Source organism: Mustela nivalis (genome assembly GCF_964662115.1).
Source record: "Mustela nivalis genome assembly, chromosome: 10".
Lineage (NCBI taxonomy): Eukaryota > Metazoa > Chordata > Mammalia > Carnivora > Mustelidae > Mustela > Mustela nivalis.
In genome coordinates, this window is record NC_139029.1 from 59,648,699 (window position 1) to 59,671,442 (window position 22,744).

General features: G+C 35.3%; 1 protein-coding gene across 6 annotated transcripts in view; it reads right to left on the reverse strand.

The window, feature by feature from the left end:
* LRRIQ3 (leucine rich repeats and IQ motif containing 3) overlaps positions 1 to 22,744 on the reverse strand; it is a 218,557-nt gene that overhangs the window by 169,777 nt on the left and 26,036 nt on the right. For 4 of the 6 annotated variants that reach the window (XM_082686580.1, XM_082686577.1, XM_082686575.1 and 1 more), the window contains exons 2-3: positions 21,197 to 21,445; positions 10,581 to 10,904 (exon numbers count right to left, since the gene is read on the reverse strand). In XM_082686580.1, the coding sequence (XP_082542706.1) occupies positions 10,581 to 10,904; positions 21,197 to 21,445 (573 nt within the window). The remainder of the gene's footprint in view (positions 1 to 10,580; positions 10,905 to 21,196; positions 21,446 to 22,744) is intronic. The other 2 variants (XM_082686579.1, XM_082686578.1) reach the window with 1 other exon arrangement.

Sequence of the window (22,744 nt, forward strand, 5' to 3'; positions counted from 1 at the left end):
CACACCCTCCTACCCGGTGCCCTACTGGTGCTGCTTTTCTTGAACAGGTGTGCCTGGGAACCAGAACAACAGGTCCATCCTCCAGAAGACCATCAAGCCTCCCCCACACACATGCACCACATCTACTAACCATAGTTCTGCAAATCTTCAGCTCTAGTGGAAATAGCATCAGGTCTCTTTTAACAAGAAGAACAGAGCACACCTAGTTAAAACTCACCACACTCTGGTCAAGATCCAAACCCTCCCACTTCAGCCAAGAGGAAACTCTGTAGAAGACTGACCCGAGGGAAAGAGCAGCCACAACACAACAGCAGAGTGCACACAGCATATGCCAGAGACACTTCCTAAAAAGTCAGGCCCTGGACATATATGAAGTCATTATTCTCAGGAGCATGAAACATACCAGGCTTTCCTAATATATGAAGAAGACAGAGACCTAGACAAAATAAGATGAAGCAATTAATCTCAAAAGAAAGAACAAGAAAAGATCATGACCAGGGATCTAATCCAAACAGATACAAGTAAAATGCCTGATCCAGAATTTAAAGCAACAATCACAAGGATACTAGTTGGGCTTAGGAAATGCATAGAAGATGCCAGGGAGTCCCATACTGCAGAGATAAAAGACCTAAAAACTGGTCAGGTTGGAAAAAAAAAAAAAGAAGAAGAAGAAGAAGAAGAAACACTATAACTGAAATGCAAAACAACTAGATGTAATGACTACAAGGATGGAGGAAGCAAAAACAATAACTGATACAGAAGATAAAATTATATAAAATAATGAAAATGAAGGAAGAGGGAAAGAAAAATATTGGATTACAAATATAGACTTAGGGAACTCAGTGACACCATAAAGCATAATAATATTTGTATCAGAGGAGTTCCAGAAGAAGATGGAGGAAAGGGACCAGAAGGTTTATTTGAATATATTATAGCTAAAAATTTCTTCAACTTGGGGAAGGAAACAGATCCAAATTAAGGAGGCACTGAGAACTCCCATCAAAATCAACAAAAGGAGGCCAACACCAACACATATCATATCTAAATTTGCAAAATATAGAGATAAAAAATCCTAAAAGCAGAAAAATAAAAGAAGTCTTTAACTTATAAGTGAAGACCAATAAGGCTAGCAGTAGTTCTCTCCACAGAAAATTGGCAGGTCAAAAGAAAGTAGGATGAAATATTCAGCATACTGAATGGGAAAAATCTATATCCAAGAATACTCTATCCAGCAAGGCTATTATTCAGAATAGAAGGAAAGATGAGTCACTCAGTATAGAAGGAAAGATGAAGTTTCCCAGACAATAAAAACCAAAGGAGTTCATGACCACGAAACCAGTCCTGTAAGAAATATTAAAGGGGATGCTTTGAGTAGGAAAGAAAGACAAAAAGTGACAAAGACTAGAAGGGAATAGAGAAAATCTCCAGAAACGATAAAAAAAAAAAATAATAGAATGGCATACAATTCCTATCTATCAATAATTACTCTGAATGTAAATGGACTAACTGCTCCAATCAAAAGACACAGGGTGTCAGAATGGATAGAAAAACAAAGCCCATCTATATGCCGCTTACAAGAGACTCACTTTAGACCTAAAGACACCTGCAGGGTTTTTTTAATTGTTTGTTTTTGTTTTTGTTTTTCACCTGCATATTGAAAGTGAGGGGATGGAGAAATAGTTACCATGAAAATGGATGTTAAAAGAAAGCTGGAGGGTGCCTGGGTGGCTCAGTCAGTTAACATCTGCCTTTGGCTCAGGTCATGATCCCAGAGTCCCAGGATCAAGTCCTGCATCTGGCTTCCCACTCAGTGAGGAGCATGCTTCTTCCTCTGACCCTCTGCTTCTCATGCTCTCCCTCTTTCACTCTCTCTCTCTCTCAAATAAATACATAAAATCTTAAAAAGAAAGAAAGAAAGAAAGGTAGAGTAGCAAAATCAAACAAACTTGATTTTAAACCGAAGACTAGAACAAGAGATGAAGAAGTAATAAAAATAAACTAATAATTGTAACAAACTAGACTTTCCAACAAGAATAATTGTAAATATTTATGAACCCAACTTGGGAGCATCCAAATATATAAATCAATAAATAACAAACAAAAAGGAACTCACTGACAATAATACAATACTAGTAGGAGACATTAACTCCACTTATAGCAAGGGACAGATCAGCTAAGCTGAAAATCAACAAAGAAACAATGGCTTTGAATGACAAACTGGACCAGATGGACTTCACAGATACATTCGGAACACTTCATCCTAAAGCAGCAGAATACAGTCTTTTCAAGTGGACATAGTTACATTCTCCAGAACAGATCAGGTTCTGGAGGTCACAATTTAGGTTTCAACAAGTATAAAGAGACTGAGATCACATCATGCTTATTTTCCATTCACAACACTATGAAACAAAGTCAATCACAAGAAAAAATTTGCAAAGACCACAAATACATGGATGTTAAAGAACATCCTACTAACGAATGAATGGGTCAACCAAGAAATTAAAAAAGAACTTTAAAAATACATGGAAACAAATGAAAATGAAAACATACCAGTCCAAAACTTTTGAGATACAGAAAAGTGGTCATAAAAAGGAAATACATAGTAATATAGGCCTAACTCAAGAAGCAAGAAAAATCTCAATCTGTAACCTAACCTTACACCTAAAGAAGCTAGAAAAATAAAAACAAATGAAGACTAAAGCCAGCAGAGGAAGGGAAACAATAAACATTAGAGCAGAAATAAATGATATAGAAACAAACAAACAAACAAAAAAGTAGAACACATTGATGAAACCAGGAGCTGGTTCTTCAAAAGAATTCATAAAATTGATAAATCCCTAGCCAAGTTTACCACAAAAAAAAAAAAAAAGAGAGAGAGAGAGAGAGAGAAAGAACATGAATAAATAAAAATAAAAGAGAGAAGAAATCAAAACCACACCACAGAAATACAAATAATTAAAATAGAATATTATGAAAAATTATATGCCAATAAATTGGACAACCTGGAAGAAATGGATAAATTCCTAGAAACATATAAATTAGCAAAACTGGAACAGAAAGAAATAGAAAACTTGAACAGACTGATAACCAGCAAAAAAACTAAATCAGTAATCAAAAATCTCCCAACAAACTAAAGTCCTGGGCTGAATGGCTTCCCAGGAGAATTCTACCAAAAATTTAAAGAAGAGTTAATACCTGTACTTCTCTAACTATTCCAAAAACTAGAAACCAAAGGAAAACTTCCAAACTCATTCTATGAGTTACCATTACCATTATCTTGATTTCAAATTTAGACAAATACCCCACTAAAATGAGAGAACTCTAGGCCAATATCTATGATGAACATGGATGCAAAAATTCTCAACAAAATACTAGCAAATTGAATCCAGTGGAACATTAACAGAGTCATTCACTGTGATCAAGTAGGATTTATTCCTGGGTTGCAAGGGGGGGGTTCAATATTTACAGTCAACCTGATATACCACAATAAAAGAAAGGATAAGAACCATCTGATCCTCTCAACATTTATAGAAAAAGCATTTGACAAAACACAGCACCCATTCTTGATTAAAAACCCTAAACAAAGTAGGGATAGAAGGAACAAACCTCAACATCATGACGGTCACAAGTGGAAAACCCACATCTAAGATCATCCACAATGGGGAAAAACTGAAAGCTTTTCCTCTGTGGTCAGGAATAAGACATAGATGTCTACTCTCACCATTATTTAAAATAGTGCTAGAAGTCCTAGCCCCAGCAATCAAACAACGAAAAGAAATGAGTCATCCAAATCAGCCTTAAAGAAGTCAAACTTTCACTATATTCAGATGACATCATACTCTATGTAGAAAATCCAAAGAGTCCCGCTAAAAATTGCTAGAACTGATACACAAATTCAATAGAGTTGCAGGATATAGGCCAAGGTACAGTAAAGTGTTGCATTTCTATATACTAATAATGAAGCAGCACAAAGAGAAATGAAGGAAACAATCCCATTTACAATTACACCAAAACCCATAAAATATCTAGGACTATACGAAGCAAAGAGGTAAAAGATCTGTACCTGAAAACTATAAAACACTTATGAAAGAAATTGAAGATGATACAAAGAAATGGAAAAACATTCCATGCTAATAGATTGGAAGAACAAATATTGTTAAAATGTCTATACTACCAAAGCAATCCACACATATCCTGCAATCCTTATCAAAATACCAACACATCTTTCACAGAGTTAGAACAAACAATCCTAAAGTTTAAATGGAATCACAAAAGACCCCCAAATAGCCAAAGCAACCTGGAAAAAGAAAAGCAAAGCTGGAGACATCACAATTCTGGACTTCAAGTTATATTACAAAGTTATAGTGATCAAGACAGTATGGTACTGGCACAAAAACAGACACATTGATCAATAGAACAGAATAGAAAATCCAGTAATGGACCCATAACTGTATGGTCGGCTAATCTTCAACAAAGCAGGAAAGAACATCCAATGGGGAAAAACAACAACAAAAAGTCTCTTCAACAAATGGGGCGGTGCTTCAACACAGGCTCTGGGCACCCAGGCATGCACACACAGCCAAAAGGTTCAACCAGTTCATCTGCTCTCTACATGTGCGTCTGTCCCCAGCTGCTGAACCGCTGCTCAGTGGGTCCCAGAGGATCCTTAGTCCATGCAAAGGCATTATGCCCTTTTCCACATACACTCTAGGAAGGGGAACATTCTCTCTCAGTGCAGCCTAGGGAATCCCCATGACAGCATCTTGCGTGAACCCTACAGGCCACTTATTCTCCCTCTCTCCCTGACTTCTATCCATGAAAAGGGCTCCCTCCTCCCTGCAGCACCTGGCTTTTCTCTCCCCCAATTCACATGGCTGAATCTCCTTTCTGCCACATTCTCTCCTTCCAATTGTGCAGATTGTTTTCTTAATTCTCAAATCAATTTCCTAGTTGTTCAAATGATTTGATGTTAATCTCATTGGGGACCAAGAGCTGAGGCAAGCCAGGGTTCCCCTACTACTCCGCCACTTTAATTCCTCTGCCCCAGCTTTCACAGTATTCTTGTACTCAATAGTAAGTGTAAAAAAAAGTTCTGAAATATATATTTCAAAATTTACTAAATAAGTTTATATTCTCATAGGTTGTCATTTATTCAAGTTTATTATTCTAAATTAAACCTTTCAGTAAGTAAAGAATAACCAAAATAATATTGCTTATAGCAGAAATAATGAGTAAAAATTTATCAGTAAACTGAAAAACTGTTACTCAAACAGATTTCTTTAACTCTCTACCATAAAATTCTGCCATAATTAGGTATACCTATAGCTCTTTAAGGCTTACTCCATCTGTGATGCGTTCCATTCATGTTTTTTATACAATGGTTTTTTCCTTCAATCATTATATTTCTGACATTTTTAATCTTATCTTTTTTTTTTTAAAGATTTTATTTATTTGACAGAGAGAGAGAGAGATCACAAGTAGGCAGAGAGGCAGCAGAGAGAGAGAGGGGAGGAAGCAGGCTCCCTGCGGAGCAGAGAGCCCGACGCAGGGCTCGATCCCAGGACCCTGGGATGATGACCTGAGCCGAAGGCAGAGGCTTTAACCCACTGAGCCACCCAGGCACCCCTAATCTTATTTTTTAAATTAAAATTTATTTCCTTCAGCTTACATATATACTAAAGTAGGACCATCTCACTTTTTAAAAATATTTCCCATTAAGACTATTTCTGGCAGCTAAGGCATTACCTTCCTCAGTCCAAAATTTTCTCATAAAAGCTTCTATACTTGGTAATTATGTATTAAACCCATTACAATTCTGTATCCATTCCTGAAAGTTAGTGAAATTCCAAAGATGCAAAAACCCCTTCAACAGAAATTGTCAAAATACTTTTGTTTCCATGATAATTTTTCTTGACCTTTAAAAACATCCTTCATTTTTTTCAATCATTCATTTCCCTTAAACTAAGTGATAATAAGCCATCTCTCTGTTTTTCCTCCTACCTCCTAAAATTAATTCCCTGTTATCATCATTGGTCCCACTGCTTTGTATCCATAAAATGAAACTGCCCTAAGGCTGTGTCCTTAGCTCTCATACTGATTCCTATATTTTCTTCTGGTGCTTTGGCTTCAAGCATGCCCTCAGACCAATGACTACTGAATTTACATATTATACCTAGAACATTACGTCTGAATTTTAGTTCTACATTTCCAATGCCTGGTTGGTATCTCTATATCAACATCCTGTCTCAAATAAACATGACCAATCTTAACTTTCTACCACAACCCTTCAAATGCTGCCATTTCTAAGTAACTTTTTGTCCCAGTTACCCAAATTCAAAATACAAAAAGAATATTTTCTCACTTACTATTTTTTTCTTATTCATATTCATATTATTCATATTTGATCAGTTAAAAAAATCCTGTCAAATAGTTGCACTGTCTGTTTTTTGATATACGATGTTGATTGCAAGACTGTGAAACCAAGAAAGATTTAAAATCCCAGTTTCTTGGGGCACCTGAGTGGCTCAGTGGGTTAAAGCCTCTGCCTTCGGCTCAGGTCAGGATCCTGGGATCAGCCCAGCATCAGGCTCTCTGCTTGGCAGGGAGCCTGCTTCCTCCTTTCTCTCTCTCTCTGCCTACCTTCGCTGCCTACTTGTGATCTCTATCTGTCAAATAAAATAAATAAAAATTTTTTTTTAAAAACCCCAGCTTCTTGACTGACTATATATATCTGACATCGGGTAAAATTTTAAACCTTACTATATTTCATTCGTTTCTGTGAAATAATATCTTTCCACAGCAAAGAATATGATGAATAGTATTCTTCAGAAAGTCCTTCCCTATCTAGCCCAAGCCTTCATTCCTTTTGTCCTATGTTACTACTTTATTTTCTTTTCTTTAGAAATTAACACGATCTGACATTCTATGCTGGTTTTATTTTGTTTTGTTATTTCTGCTTACATGTTTACTTTCTGTGCCTCCCCACTGAACTTTAAGAGAGAAGAACCTTTGTTGGTATTATTTACCACGGAGTCCAGAATAATCTCGCTCACATATTAAGTGATCAATACATATTTGGTAAAGGAATGAAGGAATAAAATATATAAAGTGCCTACCACAATGTAAAAGTCTTTACTGAGTGTCTGTCCTCTATACTATCTATCTTCTTTCTTCTTTGCCAATACTGTCTGTCTATATCAACTCTAATCACATAATTTCTGGCCTACAGTAAATCATCTCTCTGCTCTCATCTGTCTCCTAACCTCCATTAACCTGCTAGCGAAATACTGAATTAATTTCCTTTAAAAAACTTTGTCAATAACATTTATTCCTAGAACACCAGTTATGGTAGAACCACTCTAATTTCCTCCTCAAATAACTACAATAGATCTTCATTGCATTCATTAAGAAGTCTAAACTCCTTAATATGTCATCCAAGGTTCTTTTCATATCCCCACTAATTTCCTATTAATTACTTAAATGAACATCAGTCATTTTGATTGTCCTTAAAAAAAGTCATGTTAAACAAAAAGTCAGGTATGTTCCTACCTTCGATTATATCATAAAACCCAACTAGAACACATAAATGAAATTCTTCTTTTAGGGCCTGGGTTAAGATACCCAGAATTAAATACTGGATTCACTTTTTAATTTCTCTAAAATTTTTAACTATTATTTCAAAATCATTAATATATTCATAACTTTTTGTAAATAATTATATGCAGTTATAAAGTTTTCTAACTTCCTAATCTCCATGCATAATCACTGTTCATTGTTTACACACCCTTTCAAATGTGATCACTGTTCAGCTGATTTTCCATTCTTTATCAATTGTCAATGCATAGAGAGACAGATACAGATTTAGATATATTTAGAACAGATTATAAATATGTTCTGCAATATACTTTTTTACTTCCTATGTAGTTTTACTTTTCTAACATCTGTGGAACTCATCTCTTTTAAACTCTTACATGATCTATCTACCCTAATACTCATGCAATGAATCATTTTTTAAATATTTTTTATCTATCCATTCAAGCATTTTGTAATCTACAACTAGATATGGTTTCTCAATCAATTCTTTCAGCATTAAAAAATATCAACATATAATGATGATTTCAATATGCCATGTCACCAAATTAATTAAGAGTTTAATATGTTTTAAAATATTTATTTATTTGACAGAGAGAGAAATCATAAGCAGGCAGAGAGGCAGACAGAGAGAGGGGGAAACAGGCTCCCGCTGAGCAGAGAGCCTGATGCAGAGCTCCATCCCAGGACCCTGGGACCATGATCCAAGCCAAAGCAGAGGCTTAACCCACTGAGCCACCCAGATGCCCCAAGAATTTACTATTTTTATCCACTTCCATTAATATTCCAAATTGTCCTTTAAAGAATTGAAAAAAAGAAACTACTTCCCAATGGAATCGCTCAAATATAGAAAACCTGAAAAAAAAATTAGAGATCTGCTATCTATTTAAAAAACAAAACTTTTAATCAACACAATCTTCAAGAAATAAAAAAATGAAAATAGCAAGGTGGAAGAATATAAGATTAAATTAAAATATCAATTGTATTTCTATATATTAGTAACAAACAACCCAAAAATGAATTTGAGAAAATAATTCCACCACAAAATCAAAATGAATAAAATACATAGAAATAAATTTTGACAAGACAACTGTAAAACTTGCACAATGAAAACTATAAAACAATGCTGAGAAAATTAAAGAATATCTAAATAAATTGAGAGACAGTTCACATTCAAGAATGAAAATACTCACTATTGTAAAGATGGCAATCTCCACAAAATGATATATAAATTCAATGGAATCTTTTATCACTATCCCACCAGGAATCATTGTAGAAATTGACAAGCTGATCCTAAAATTCATTTGTAAATGCAAGGGACCCTGAATAGCCAAAGCAATATTGAAAAAGAAGAGCAAAGTTGGAGGACGCATACTTCCCTATTTCAAAACTTAACTACAAAGCTATCTACAATAATCAAACTGTGTGCTACTGGAATAAGGATAAATATATAGACCATTAGAATATAATTGAGAGTCCAGAAATTAACCTTCCATTTTATGGCCAATTGATTTCAGACAAAGATATCCAGATAGTTCACCTGGGAAAGAATAATCTTTTCAACAAATTGAATACATGCCAAAAAAAAAAGAAAGAAAGAAAGAAATTACACCCTTAATTCACACCATACATAAAAATTCATTCAAAATGAAACACTAAGTTTCAGCTAAAATTATTAAACTTCTAGGAAAAAAACACAGAAACAATTTTTGACCTTAGGCAGAGTTCTTAGATACAATACCAAAAGCATAATCCATAAAAGAAAAAAATTCATAACCTAGGTGTCTTAAAACTCAAAATTTTTCTGCTCTAAGAGACCATCAAGAAAATAAAAAGATGAGCTAGAGGCTGAGAAAAAAATATATTTGTAATACATATATCTGATAAAGGATTTATATCCATGAATCTATTCTTACAACACAATAAGACAAACAACCCACTTTCAAAATGAGCAAAAATATTGCATAGGCATTTGATAAAAGTATGTATAATTGATAAGCAGATGAAAAGTGCTTACCACCATTATTCCTTAGGGAAATAAAAATCAAAATCAAAATAAAATACTAATTTACACTTACTAGAATGTCTAATAGTTTAAAATACAAAAAATACTAGTGTTTGAAAGGACATACAGAAACTACAACCCTTATGTATTTTTGGTTTCTACTGTTTAGAAAGCAATTTAGTGTTATACAAAATTAAGCATAAACTTACCATACATACCCTCATTTGCACTCCTAAGAATCTACCCAAGAAAAATGAAAACATATGTCTACATAAAAACATGTTAAGTAGGTGTTCATAACAGCATCATTCATAATAGCAAAAACTGAAAATAATCTAAACATCCATCAACTGGTGAATGAACAAAAAAAAATGCAGTATATACATATAATGGATAATTATTCCACAACCAAAAGTAACTAACTACTAAGTAACTAACTGCTGATACAAAATAAATGAGCCTCAAACACATCACACTAAGTGAATAAAGGCAGCTGCTTAAGACTTTGTATTGTATGACTTGATTCATATAAAATATTTAGTAAAGCAATGTCACAGAAATAGAAACCAGACTAATGGTACCTATGACTGGCGATGGGAGTAGAAATTAACTTTACATGGGAAAGAAGGAAACTTTTGGAGTAGTGGAAATTTCTAACACTGGAATGTGGAGATGGTTACATAACACCATTGATTTACTAAAATCATTAAATCATATATATATAATGAGTGAATTTTATAGTATTTAAGTTATACCTAATAAAGCTATTATATTAAAACATAATAGAAACCAAAAATATATTTCTCTACAATTTGATATTTTATGCTCAGCAATTTTTATGTAGTAGGCATATAAGCTTCTATAAATTCTAAGATATAATACTACTAATATATTCACTAGTTTATGAAATTTTAAAAAATGATACAGTATGTATTAGTTCATATAACTTAGGTAACTAAAATGAAACTCTAATGAATCCAACTACCTTTTTCAAAGCAGGGCAGAAATTAAAGAAAAGTCGGTGGTTATATGCTTTGAATCTTTCAGGAAGATGCCAGTTCTGAATTATTTCTTCATCAGAAATCACATGATGATCTAGTGCTTTGAGAGGCCATATACTGTTGACAAGAACATGTCTATATCCTTTTTTAAGGCTCACTGGACAATCGAACATAGTGAGGGCAATGAGACTTGGACAAGCAGATAGCATACATATATTCTTTAACTTTGCAAACCCATTGTCATGAAGATAGAGGAGTTTTAGTTTCTTCAATCCACTCCAAAATTTGGTATCTGGTAGACTCTTTATCTGAAATATTATTAATAATAACATCTTAATACAAATATTAATTTTCTATAAATTACATGGAAAATGAAAAACATTAAACATCTCCTAAAATTCAATATTTTTCAAACTGGCAAACTGCTGATTAATAATTCAAAAAAGAATCTCTCATTATCCAATGATTACTGGAGTAAAAACAGTACATTTTTCATCTATAATATGTTATCATTATTAGTATAATTAAATGAATAGACATATATACTTTGTTCAGTAAAAATTTCTTTGTAGCAGACAAAATCTAAAATTTTCTAAACATAAAGAATTAAGGAGCCATATCAATCAATGTGATAGACCACATTAACAAAAATGAAAGTCAAAAATTATATGATCATCTCAATAGATAGAGAAAAGGAATTTGACAAAATTCAACATTTATTCATGATAAAAAATCTTAACAAGTAGGTGCAGAGGGAATGTACCTCAACATAATAAAGGCCATATATGACAAGCCCACAGCTAACATCATATTCAATAGTGAAAATTGAAAGCTTTTCCTCTAAGAACAGGAACAAGGCAAAGCTGTTCCACTTTTATTTAACACAATATTAAAAGTTCCAGCCAGAATAATTAATCAAGGAAAAGAAACAAAAGGCATACAAATCAGAAAGGAAGAAACAAAACTGTTAGCATTTGCAGATGACATGTTATATACAGAAAATCCTAAACACTTTGCCAAAAAATTATTCAGCTAATAAATCAATTAGTAAAGTGGCAGGATACAAAACCAATATACAGATATCTGCTATATATCTATTTACTAATAATAAGCTAAAGAAAGAGAAATTAAGTACACCAATCCTATATAAAATTGCATCAGAAAGAGTAAAATACCTAGAATGAATTTAACCAAGGAGGTGAAAAGATCTGCAAACAGCACACTGAAAACTATAAAATATGGATAAAAGAAAGAGTCAGAGACAAATAAATGGAAAGATACTCCATGTTCTGGACTGAAAGAATAAATCCTGTTAAAATAATAATCCTGTTAAAATATCCCAAATAATCTATGTACTCAGTATATTCCCTTTTAAATTCCAAAGGCATTTTTCACAGAAAAAGAAAAAAGAATCTTAAAATGTATAGGAAAACACAGAAGACCCTGAATAGCCAAACCAATCCTGAAAGAGAATAAAGCTAGAGGTACCATCACCCTCATTTTAAACTATATTACAAACCCATACTAATCCAAACAGTATGATATTGGTATAAAAATAGAACAGACACTTCTCCAATGAAGACATACAAATGGCTATCAGACACATGAAAAAATGTTCATCATCACTAGCCATCAGGGAGATTCAGATTAAAACCACATTGAGATACCACCTTACACTAGTTAGAATGGCCAAGATTAGCAAGACAGGAAACAACGTGTATTGGAGAGGATGTGGAAAAAGAGGAACCCTCTTACACTCTTGGTGGGAATGCAAGTTGGTGCAGCCACTTTGGAGAACAGTGTGGAAATTCCTCAAGAAACTAAAAATAGAGCTTCCCTATGACCCTGCAATTGCACTACTGGGTATTTAGCCCAAAGATACAGATGTAGTGAAGAGAAGGGCCATCTCTACAACAATGTTTATAGTGGCAATGGCCATGGTCACCAAACTGTGCAAAGAACCAAGATGCCCTTCAAAGGACGAATGGATAAGGAAGATGTGGTCCATGTACACTCTGGAGTATTATGCCTCCATCAGAAAGGATGAATACCCAACTTTGGTATCAACATGGACAGGACTGGAAGAGATTATGTTGAGTGAAATAAGTCAAGCAAAAAGAGTCAATTATCATATGGTTTCACTTATTTGTGGAGCATAACAAATAACATGGAGGACATGGGGAGATGGAGAGAAGAAGGGAGTTGAGGGAAACTGGAAGGGGAGGTGAACCATGAGAGATTATGGACTCTGAAAAACAACCTGAGGGTTCTGAAGGGGCAGGGGGTTGGAAGTTGGGGGAGCCAGGTGGTGGGTATTAAGGAGGGCACATATTGCATGGAGCACTGGGTGTGGTACAAAAACAACGACTACTGTTACGCTAAAAAGAAAAAAAAAAAAAAAGACACAGAGATCAATGTAACAGAATTCAGAGACCAAAAATAAACCCATGCATAGATGGTTAGTTGATCTATGATGGAGTCAAGAATATACAATGAAGGAAGAGGGAGTCAGGATGGCGGAGAAGTAGCAGCCTGAGACTACATCAGGTAGCAGGAGATCAGCTCAATAGCTTATCTAAAGATTGCAAACACCTACAAAACCAAAGGGAGATAGAAGAGAAGAAGAACAACAATTCTAGAAACAGAAAATCAACCACTTTCTGAAAGGTAGGACTGGCGGAGAAGTGAATCCAAAGCGATGGGAAGATAGACTGCGGGGGGAGGGGCCAGCTCCCAGCAAGTGGCAGAGCACAAGATCAGGACTTTTAAAAGTCTGTTCAGCTGAGGGACATTGCTCCAGAGGCTAAACTGGGGTGAAATGCATGCGGGGTCAGTGTGGCCTCAGGTCCCACAGGTCACAGAAGGATCAGGGTTGTCTGAGTATCTCAGAGCTGGCAAGTATTAGAATGGGGAAGCCAGCTACAGAGACAGAGCCGAGGAGTGAGCTCTCAGCTCAGGGTTACCTTGAACCAGTCGCAGGCTGGGTGAGTTTGGCGGCCAGAGGCCAGGGAGACAGGAGTAATTGGGCGCTATTCTCTGAGGGCACACTGAGGAGTGGGGCACCGAGCTCTCGGCTCGGCTGGGCCAGAGACTGGGAGGCGGCCATTTTCATTCCGGGCCTCCAGAAATCTATGGAAAGCATTCATGGAACAAAAGCTCCTGAAAGCAAACCCGAGCTCATTACTCAGCCCAGACCCTGGTAAGGGTGGTACAATTCTACCTGGGGCAAAGACACTTGAGAATCACTACAACAGGCCTCTCCCCCAGAAGATCAACAAGAAATCCAACCAGGACCAAGTTCACCTACAAGGAGAACAGCAGAATTTCAGAGGAGGCGAAAGCAAAGCACGGACCTCATGGCTTTCTCCCCATGATTTTTTAGTCTTGCAGTTAATTTAATTTTTTTTTCAATTTTTTTTTCTTCTTCTGCTAAACTTTTTTAAACTTTTACCCTATTATTTTTAAATGTTTTTTAACTAGTTTATCTAATATATAGATGTTTTTTCATTTTTATATTTTTTCTTTATTCATTTTCTTTTTATGTTTCTTTATTTATTCTGTACCTCTTTTTATCCCCTTTCTTCCCCTGACATTTTGGGATCTCTTCTGATTTGGTTAAAGCATATTTTCCTAGGGTCTTTGCCACCCTTTTAGTATTTTACTTGCACCTTCATATACTCTTATCTGGACAAAATTACAATGCAGAAAAATTCACCACACACACACATAAAAAGAACAAGAGGCAGTACCGAAGGCTAGGGACCTAATCAATACAGAAATTGGTAATATGTCAGATCTAGAGTTCAGAATGATGATTCTCAAGGTTCTATCTGGGCTTGAAAAAGACATGGAAGATATTAGAGAAACCCTCTCAGAAGATATAAAAGCTCTTTCTGGAGAAATAAAAGAACTAAAATCTAACCAAGTTGAAATAAAAAAAGCTATTAATGAGGTGCAATCAAAAATGGAGGCTCTCACTGCTAGGATAAATGAGGCAGAAGAAAGAATTAGCGATATAGAAGACCAAATGACAGAGAATAAAGAAGCTGAGCAAAAGAGGGACAAACAGGTACTGGACCACGAGGGGAGAATTTGAGAGATAAATGACACCATAAGATGAAACAACATTAGAATAATTGGGATTCCAGAAAAAGAAGAAAGAGAGAGGGGAGCAGAAGGTATATTGGAGAGAATTATTGGACAGAATTTCCCTAATATGGCAAAGGGAACAAGCATCAAAATCCAGGAGGTACAGAGAACCCCCCTCAAAATCAAGAAGAATAGGTCCACACCCCATCACCTAATAGTAAAGTTTACAAGTCTTAGTGACAAAGAGAAAATTCTGAAAGCAGACCAGGAAAAGTAGTCTGTAACAGAACATGGTAAAAATATTATATTGGCAGCAGACTTATCCACAGAGACCTGACAGGCTAGAAAGAGATGGCATGATATATTTAGAGCACTAAACGGGAAAAACATGCAGCCAAGAATACTATATCCAGCTAGGCTATCATTGAAAATAGAGGAAAGATTAAAAGCTTCCAGGACAAACAAAAACTGAAAGAATTTGCAAACACCAAACCAGCTCTACAGGAAATTTGAAAGGGATCCTCTAAGCAAAGAGAGAGCCTAAAAGTAGTAGATCAGAAAGGAATAGAGACAATATACAATAACAGTCACCTTACAGGCAATACAATGGCACTAAACTCATATTTCTCATACTTACCCTGAATGTTAATGGGCTAAATGCCCCAATCAAAAGACACATGGATAAAAAAACAAAACCCATCAATATGTTGCCTACAAGAAACTCATTTTAAACCCGACAACACCCCCAGATTTAAAGTGAGGGGGTGGAAAACAATTTACCATGCTAATGGACATCAGAAGAAAGCAGGAGTGGCAATCCTTGTATCAGATCAATTAGATTTTAAGCCAAAGACTATAATAAGAGATGAGGAAGGACACTATATCATACTCAAAGGATCTGTCCAACAAGATCTAATAATTTTAAATACCTATGCCCCTAACGTGGGAGCAGCCAACTATCTAAACCAATTAATAACAAAATCAAAGAAACACATCAACAATAATACAATAATAGTAGGGGACTTTAACACTCCCCTCACTGAAATGGACAGATCATCCAAGCAAAAGATCAACAAGGAAATAAAGGCCTTAAATGACACACTGGACCAGATGGACATCACAGATATATTCAGAACATTTCATCCCAAAGCAGCAGAATACACATTCTTCTCTAGTGCACATGGAACATTCTCCAGAATAGATCACATCCTGGGTTCTAAATCAGGTCTCAACCGGTATCAAAAGATTGGGATCATTCCCTGCATATTTTCAGACTACAATGCTCTGGAGCTAGAACTCAACCACAAGAGGAAATTTGGAAAGAACCGAAATACATGGAGACTAAACAGCATCCTTCTAAAGAATGAATGGGTCAACCAGGAAATTAAAAAAGAATTGAAAAATTCATGGTAATAAATGATAATGAAAACACAACAGTTCAAAATCTGGGACACATCAAAGGCAGTCCTGAGACAAAAATATATAGCGGCACAAGCCTTTCTCAAGGGACAAGAAAAGTCTCAGGTACACAAGCTAACTCTACACCTAAAGGAGCTGGAGAAAGAACAAGAAAGAAACCCTAAACCCAGCAGGAGAAGAGAAATTATAAAGATCAGAGACAAAAATCAATTAAATAGAACCCCAAAAAACAAGAGAACAAATCAAGGAAACTAAGAGCTGGTTCTTTGAAAAAATTAGTAAGATTGATAAACCCCAGGCCAGACTTATCAAAAAGAAAAGAGAAAGGGGGCGCCTGGGTGGCTCAGTGGGTTAAGCCACTGCCTTCAGCTCAGGTCATGATCTCAGGGTGCTGGGATCGAGTCCCGCATCGGGCTCTCTGCTCAGCAGGGAGACTGCTTCCTCCTCTCTCTCTCTGCCTGCCTCTCTGCCTACTTGTGATCTCTCTCTGTCAAATAAATAAATAAAATCTTAAAAAAAAAAAAAAGAAAAAAGAAAGGACCCAAATAAATAAAATCATGAATGAAAGAGAAGCGATCATAACTAACACCAAAGAAATACAGACAATTATAAGAACATACTATGAGCAACTCTACACCAACAAATGTGAAAATCTGGAAGAAATGGATGCATTCCTAGAGACTTTATATGTCTCTACCAAATTTATTCTACCAAAAATTTAAAGAAGTAATTCCTTTTCTCCTGAAACTGTTCCAAAAAATAGAAATGGAAGGAAAACTTCCAAACTCATTTTATGAGGCCAGCATCACCTTGATCCCAAAACCAGACAAGGATCCCATCAAAAAAGAGAACGCCAGTCCAATATCCCTGATGAACACAGATGTGAAAATTGTCACCAAAATACTAGCCAACAGGATTCAACAGTACATTAAAAGGATTATTCACCACGACCAAGTGGGATTTATTCCAGGGCTGCAAGGTTGGTTCAACATCCGCAAATCAATCAATGTGTTACAACACATTAATAAAAGAAAGAACAAGAACCATATGATACTCTCAATAGATGCTGAAAAAGTATTTGACAAAGTACAGCATCCCTTCCTGATCAAAACCCTTCAAAGTGTAGGGATAGAGGGCACATACCTCAATATTATCAAAGCCATCTATAAAAAATCCACCGCAAATATCATTCTCAATGGAGAAAAACTGAGAGCTTTTCCACTAAGGTCAGGAACACGGCAGGCATGTCCATTATCACCACTGCTATTCAACATAGTACTAGAAGACCTAGCCTCAGTAATCAGACAACAAAAAGAAATTAAAGGCATCCAAATCGGCAAAGAAGAAATCAAACTATCACTCTGTGCAGATGATATGATACTATATGCGGAAAACCCAAAAGACTCCACTCCAAATCTGCTAGAACTTATACAGGAATTCAGTAAAGTGTCAGGATATAAGATCAATGCACATAAATCTGTTGCATTTCTCTACACCAACAAGACAGAAGAGAAATTAAGGAGTCAATCTCATTTACAATTGCACCCAAAACAATAAGATACCTAGGAATAAACCTAACCAAAGAGGCACAGAATCTATACTCAGAAAACTATAAAGTACTCATGAAAGAAATTGAGGAAGATACAAAGAAATGGAAAAATGTTCCATGCTCTTGGATTGGAAGAACAAATATTGTGAAAATGTCTATGCTACCTAAAGCAATCTACACTTTTAATGCAATTCCTATCAAAATACCCTCCATTTTTTTCAAAGAAATGGAACAAATAATCCTAAAATTTATATGAAACCAGAAAAGACCTCAAATAGCCAAAAAAATATTGAAAATAAAGCCAAAGTTGGTGGCATCACAATTCCGGACTTCAAGCTCTATTACAAAGCTGTCATCATCAAGACAGCATGGTACTGGCATAAAAACAGACACATAGATCAATGGAGCAGAATATAGAGCCCAGAAATAGACCCTCAACTCTACAGTCAACTAATCTTCGACAAAGCAGGAAAGAATGTCCAATGGAAAAAAGACAGCCTCTTCAATAAATGGTGCTGGGAAAATTGGACAGCCACATGCAGAAAAATGAAATTGGACCATTTCCTTACACCACAAACAAAAATAGACTCAAAATGGATGAAGGACCTCAATGTGATAAAGGAATCCATCAAAATCCTTGAGAACACAGGCAGCAACCTCTTCGACCTCAGCTGCAGCAACATCTTCCTAGGAACAACGCCAAAGGCAAGGGAAGCAAGGGCAAAAATGAACTATTGGGATTTCATCAAGATCAAAAGCTTTTGCACAGCAAAGGAAACAGTTAACAAAACCAAAAGACAACTGACAGAATGGGAGAAGATATTTGCAAATGACATATCAGATAAAGGGCTAGTGTCCAAAATCTATAAAGAACTTAACAAACTCAACACCCAAAGAACAAATAATCCAATCAAGAAATGAGCAGAAGACATGAACAGACATTTCTGCAAAGAAGACATCCAGATGGCCAATAGACACATGAAAAAGTACTCTACATCACTCAGCATCAAGGAAATACAAATCAAAACCACAATGAGATATCACCTCACACCAGTCAGAATGGCTAAAATTAACAAGTCAGGAAATGACAGATGCTGGTGAGGATGCCGAGAAAGGGGAACCATCCTACACTGCTAGTGGGAATGCAAGCTGGTGCAACCACTCTGGAAAACAGTATGGAGTTTCCTCAAAATGTTGAAAATAGAACTACCCTATGACCCAGAAATTGTACCACCAGGTATTTACCCTAAAGATACAAACGTAGTGATCTTAAAGGGCACATGCACCCAAATGTTTATAGCAGCAATGTCCACGATAGGCAAACTATGGAAAGAACCTAGATGTCCATCAACAGATGAATGGATAAAGAAGATGTGGTATATATATACAACGGAATACTATGCAGCCACCAAAAGAAATGAAATCTTGCCACTTGCGACGACGTGGATGGAACTAGAGGGTATCATGCTTAACGAAATAAGTCAATTTGGAGAAGGACAACTATCATATGATCTCCCTGATATGAGCAAGTGGAGATGCAACACGGGTGGTTAAGGGGGTAGGAGAAGAATAAATGAAACAAGATGGGATTGGGAGGGAGACAAACCATAAGTCACTCTTAATCTCACAAAAAAAAAGTGAGTGTTGCTGGGGGGAAGGAGGTTTGGAGAGGGGGGTGGGGTTATGGACATTGGGGAGGGTATGTCTATGGTGAGTGCTGTGAAGTGTGTAAACCTGGCGATTCACATACCTGTACCCCTGGGGATAAAAATATTTTATATGTTTATAAAAACTAAAAAATTAAAAAAGAAAAAAATCCTAATTAAAAAAAAGAGAATATACAATGAGGAAAGGGCAGTCTCTTCACAAATTTGCATATCATCCTTGCACAGCAGCCATGCTAATCTTCTCTGTATCTTTCCATTTTTAGTATATATGCTGCTAAAGCAAGCACAAGGGCAGTCACTCCAATAAATGGTGTCAGGAAAACTGGACAGCAATATAGAAATGTGTAAAAAAAAAAAAAAAGGTCATGAAAGTGGACCTCTATCTTATATCATACACAAAAATTACCTCAAAATGGATTAAAGTATAAAAGCTAAGACCTGAAACTATAAAACCCCTAAAAGAAAACATAGGCCATACATTCCTTCACAATAGCCTTAGTGGTGATTTTTGGTTTTGACACAAAAAGCAAAGGACACAAAAGCAAAAATATATCAAGTAAAAATACAATAAACTAAGCTTCTGCAGAGCAAAGTGAAAAAATGAGAAGGCAAGCTACTGAATGGAAGAAAATATTTGTCAGTCATATATGTTAAGGGGATAATATCCAAAATATATAAAGAACTCATACAACTCAATTCCAAAATAAAATCCAATTAAAAAATGGGCAGTGAAACTGAATAGACATTTAAGACATCCAAATGGCCAACATGGTACATGAAGATATGCTCACTATCAATAATCATCAGGGAAATACAAATTGAAACCACACTGAGATATCCCTTCACACCTGCTAGAATGCCAGAGTCCAAAGAACAGGAAATAACAAGGATGTTAAGAAAAGGGAAGGCTTATGCTCTGCTAATGGGAATGTAAATTGGTATAATCCCTGTAGAAAACAGTATGGAGGTTCCTCAAAAAAAATAAAAATAAAACTACCACATGATCCAACAATTCTACTTCTCAGGATTTATCTCAAGACAAGGAATACACTGACTCAAAAAGATTTATGTACCCTTCATATTCATTCCAACATAATTTACAATAGCTAAGACATGTAAGCAGCCTCAGTATCTACTGACAGATAAATGGATAAAGAAAATGTGCCATATATATATATATATATTTTACGTGTATATATATATAGATATAGATATAGGTATAGATATATATTACCAATCATTATTTTGTACAGATGAACTTAATATGTTATATGTCAATTATGCCATCAAAATATTAAAAAATCCAAAACATTTTTATTTATTTATTTATTTATTAAAGATTTTATTTATTTATTTGAGAGAGGGAGAATAAGACAGAGAGAGCACAAGAGAAGGAAGGGTGGAAGGAGAAGAAGACTTCCCGTTAAGCAGGGAGCCTAATGTGGAACTCAATCCTAGGACTTCAGGATCATGACCTGAATAGTCGCTTAACCAACTGAGCCACCCATGTGCTCCTAAAATCCAGAGCATTTTTAACTAGACTATTAATTTAAGAAGTAATATATACCAAATTACACAGTGTTTATATATTTCTAACTCAAAATTTTGTTTAAACTTAAAAAAATTTTTAAAGTAATTCTCCACATCAAATGTGGTGCTCAAACTCATAACCCAAAGATCAAGAGTCACTTGCTCTACCTACTGAGCCAGCCAGGCATGTACCCCTTAAATTGTAAATTTTGTATTTAGATATATTCTATTTTAAATTTTTTTATATTTTATATAAAAATTGGGAGATATATTGGGATAGACAGCATAAGTGTTTTTGAATATCAATTTCATTTATACGCAAAAATCTAAAATGTCTATTGCTTACCTGATTTCCATGGAGATCAAGTTTGACTAATTTTATACAACTTTGAAGTGGATGAATATCTGTAATAAAATTGTTTGAGAAGATGCATACTCTGAGAGAGATACAGGATTGCAAATTTTCCATGGATTTTAAATGCAGGCCACTGAACTTCACGAAAACAAAATCTTTTTGATCTTCTATCATGTTCTCATTATAGTGACTCCATTCCTCATGACTGGTTAGCTCTTCTGTTATTGTTCCATGAAACATCTAAAAAACAAAAGATTTGAAGGTAGGAAATGGGATGGAATTTTAAGGGGTTTGGGCTGTTTTTTAAAGGCAATGCTCAAAGATCATATACACAAAGTGAAACTTGTGTTTTCCATTTCATTCAAAATTTCCCAACCTTGGAGAGTCAGAATTGCTCTGATAGGATATGTTAATGAATGTGCTGCTAGGGAGCCACTGCCCATATATACATGCTCCTGTGTTTACATTTGTACTAGGAGTTCACACCTTGACTTTGCTTCATTTCTACTACCCTCCCTGCATTTCAGGGTTTTTTGGGAGTATCTCCATGGATACAATCTCCCTTCTCTTATTTTAACAATACATTCTAATAGCTTTTAGCAGCACATGCTTGGAATTTCCAATCCAGTTGAATGGTTTTATTTTTTTTTTAATTAAAAAAAATTTTTTTAGTCCCTATTATTTTTCTGTGGAACAGAAAAAGTAATAGTTAATAGTTCTTAACTCAGTATATTTTTATTGTTAAAACGTACTATTGAAACTTAGGTACAGGAAGGAGAAGCCAAAACAGAGCATACTGCACAGGTGTTAGTACGTTAGGGATAGAGGGACAGAGTGGAGTGAACACCCTTCAAGACAAAAGAACCCTCTTCCTCTCTGTTTCCTCCTTGCAGAAGGAAGACTGACCAGAGTAGATCTTGCTTTCTTAGGCCTTCTAGATACCAACTGTTTCCAATATCAACCTCCAAGATGATAACAGGAAAGTCCGATGCTATGGAATATGACTTTATGCTCTTAGAGATTTAGAAAGTAAAACAGAAATTAGGTACATTGTTGAGGTTTGTAATCCTCAAACTTTGTATTTTATATCTGTTTAAACCGATAGGGAATGAGCATCTGGGGAAATAAATTTAGGCTCAATATTTATCTTTTACTGTTTTATTACTGCTTCTCCTGTGCTTTAGTTTGAATATTTGGGCTTTTGGACCTGATTTCCTTGCAACCTCAATTTATAAAGCTGTGAGGAAGAGCATATTTGTTCTCATTTCAGTCTTCTGCTAACAGGAATTAGGCAAAAGTAAATTATGTTAGATTTTTCAAATGGGCTCTTCTATACTCTATAGGTATTTTTTTTGACTTCCAAAAATAAATCTGGAAACAAAAAAAATTCCAATAGCTAGTGAGAATACAATGGGTAAAAAAGTAAAAAAAAAAAAATCTAATTTGTAAATGAAATCTAAATTAAAAAAAAAAAAAGCAGAATCAGACCTGTATATCAGACAATAAACTGATAGTTGTCAAATAAGAGGGAGCTGGGCA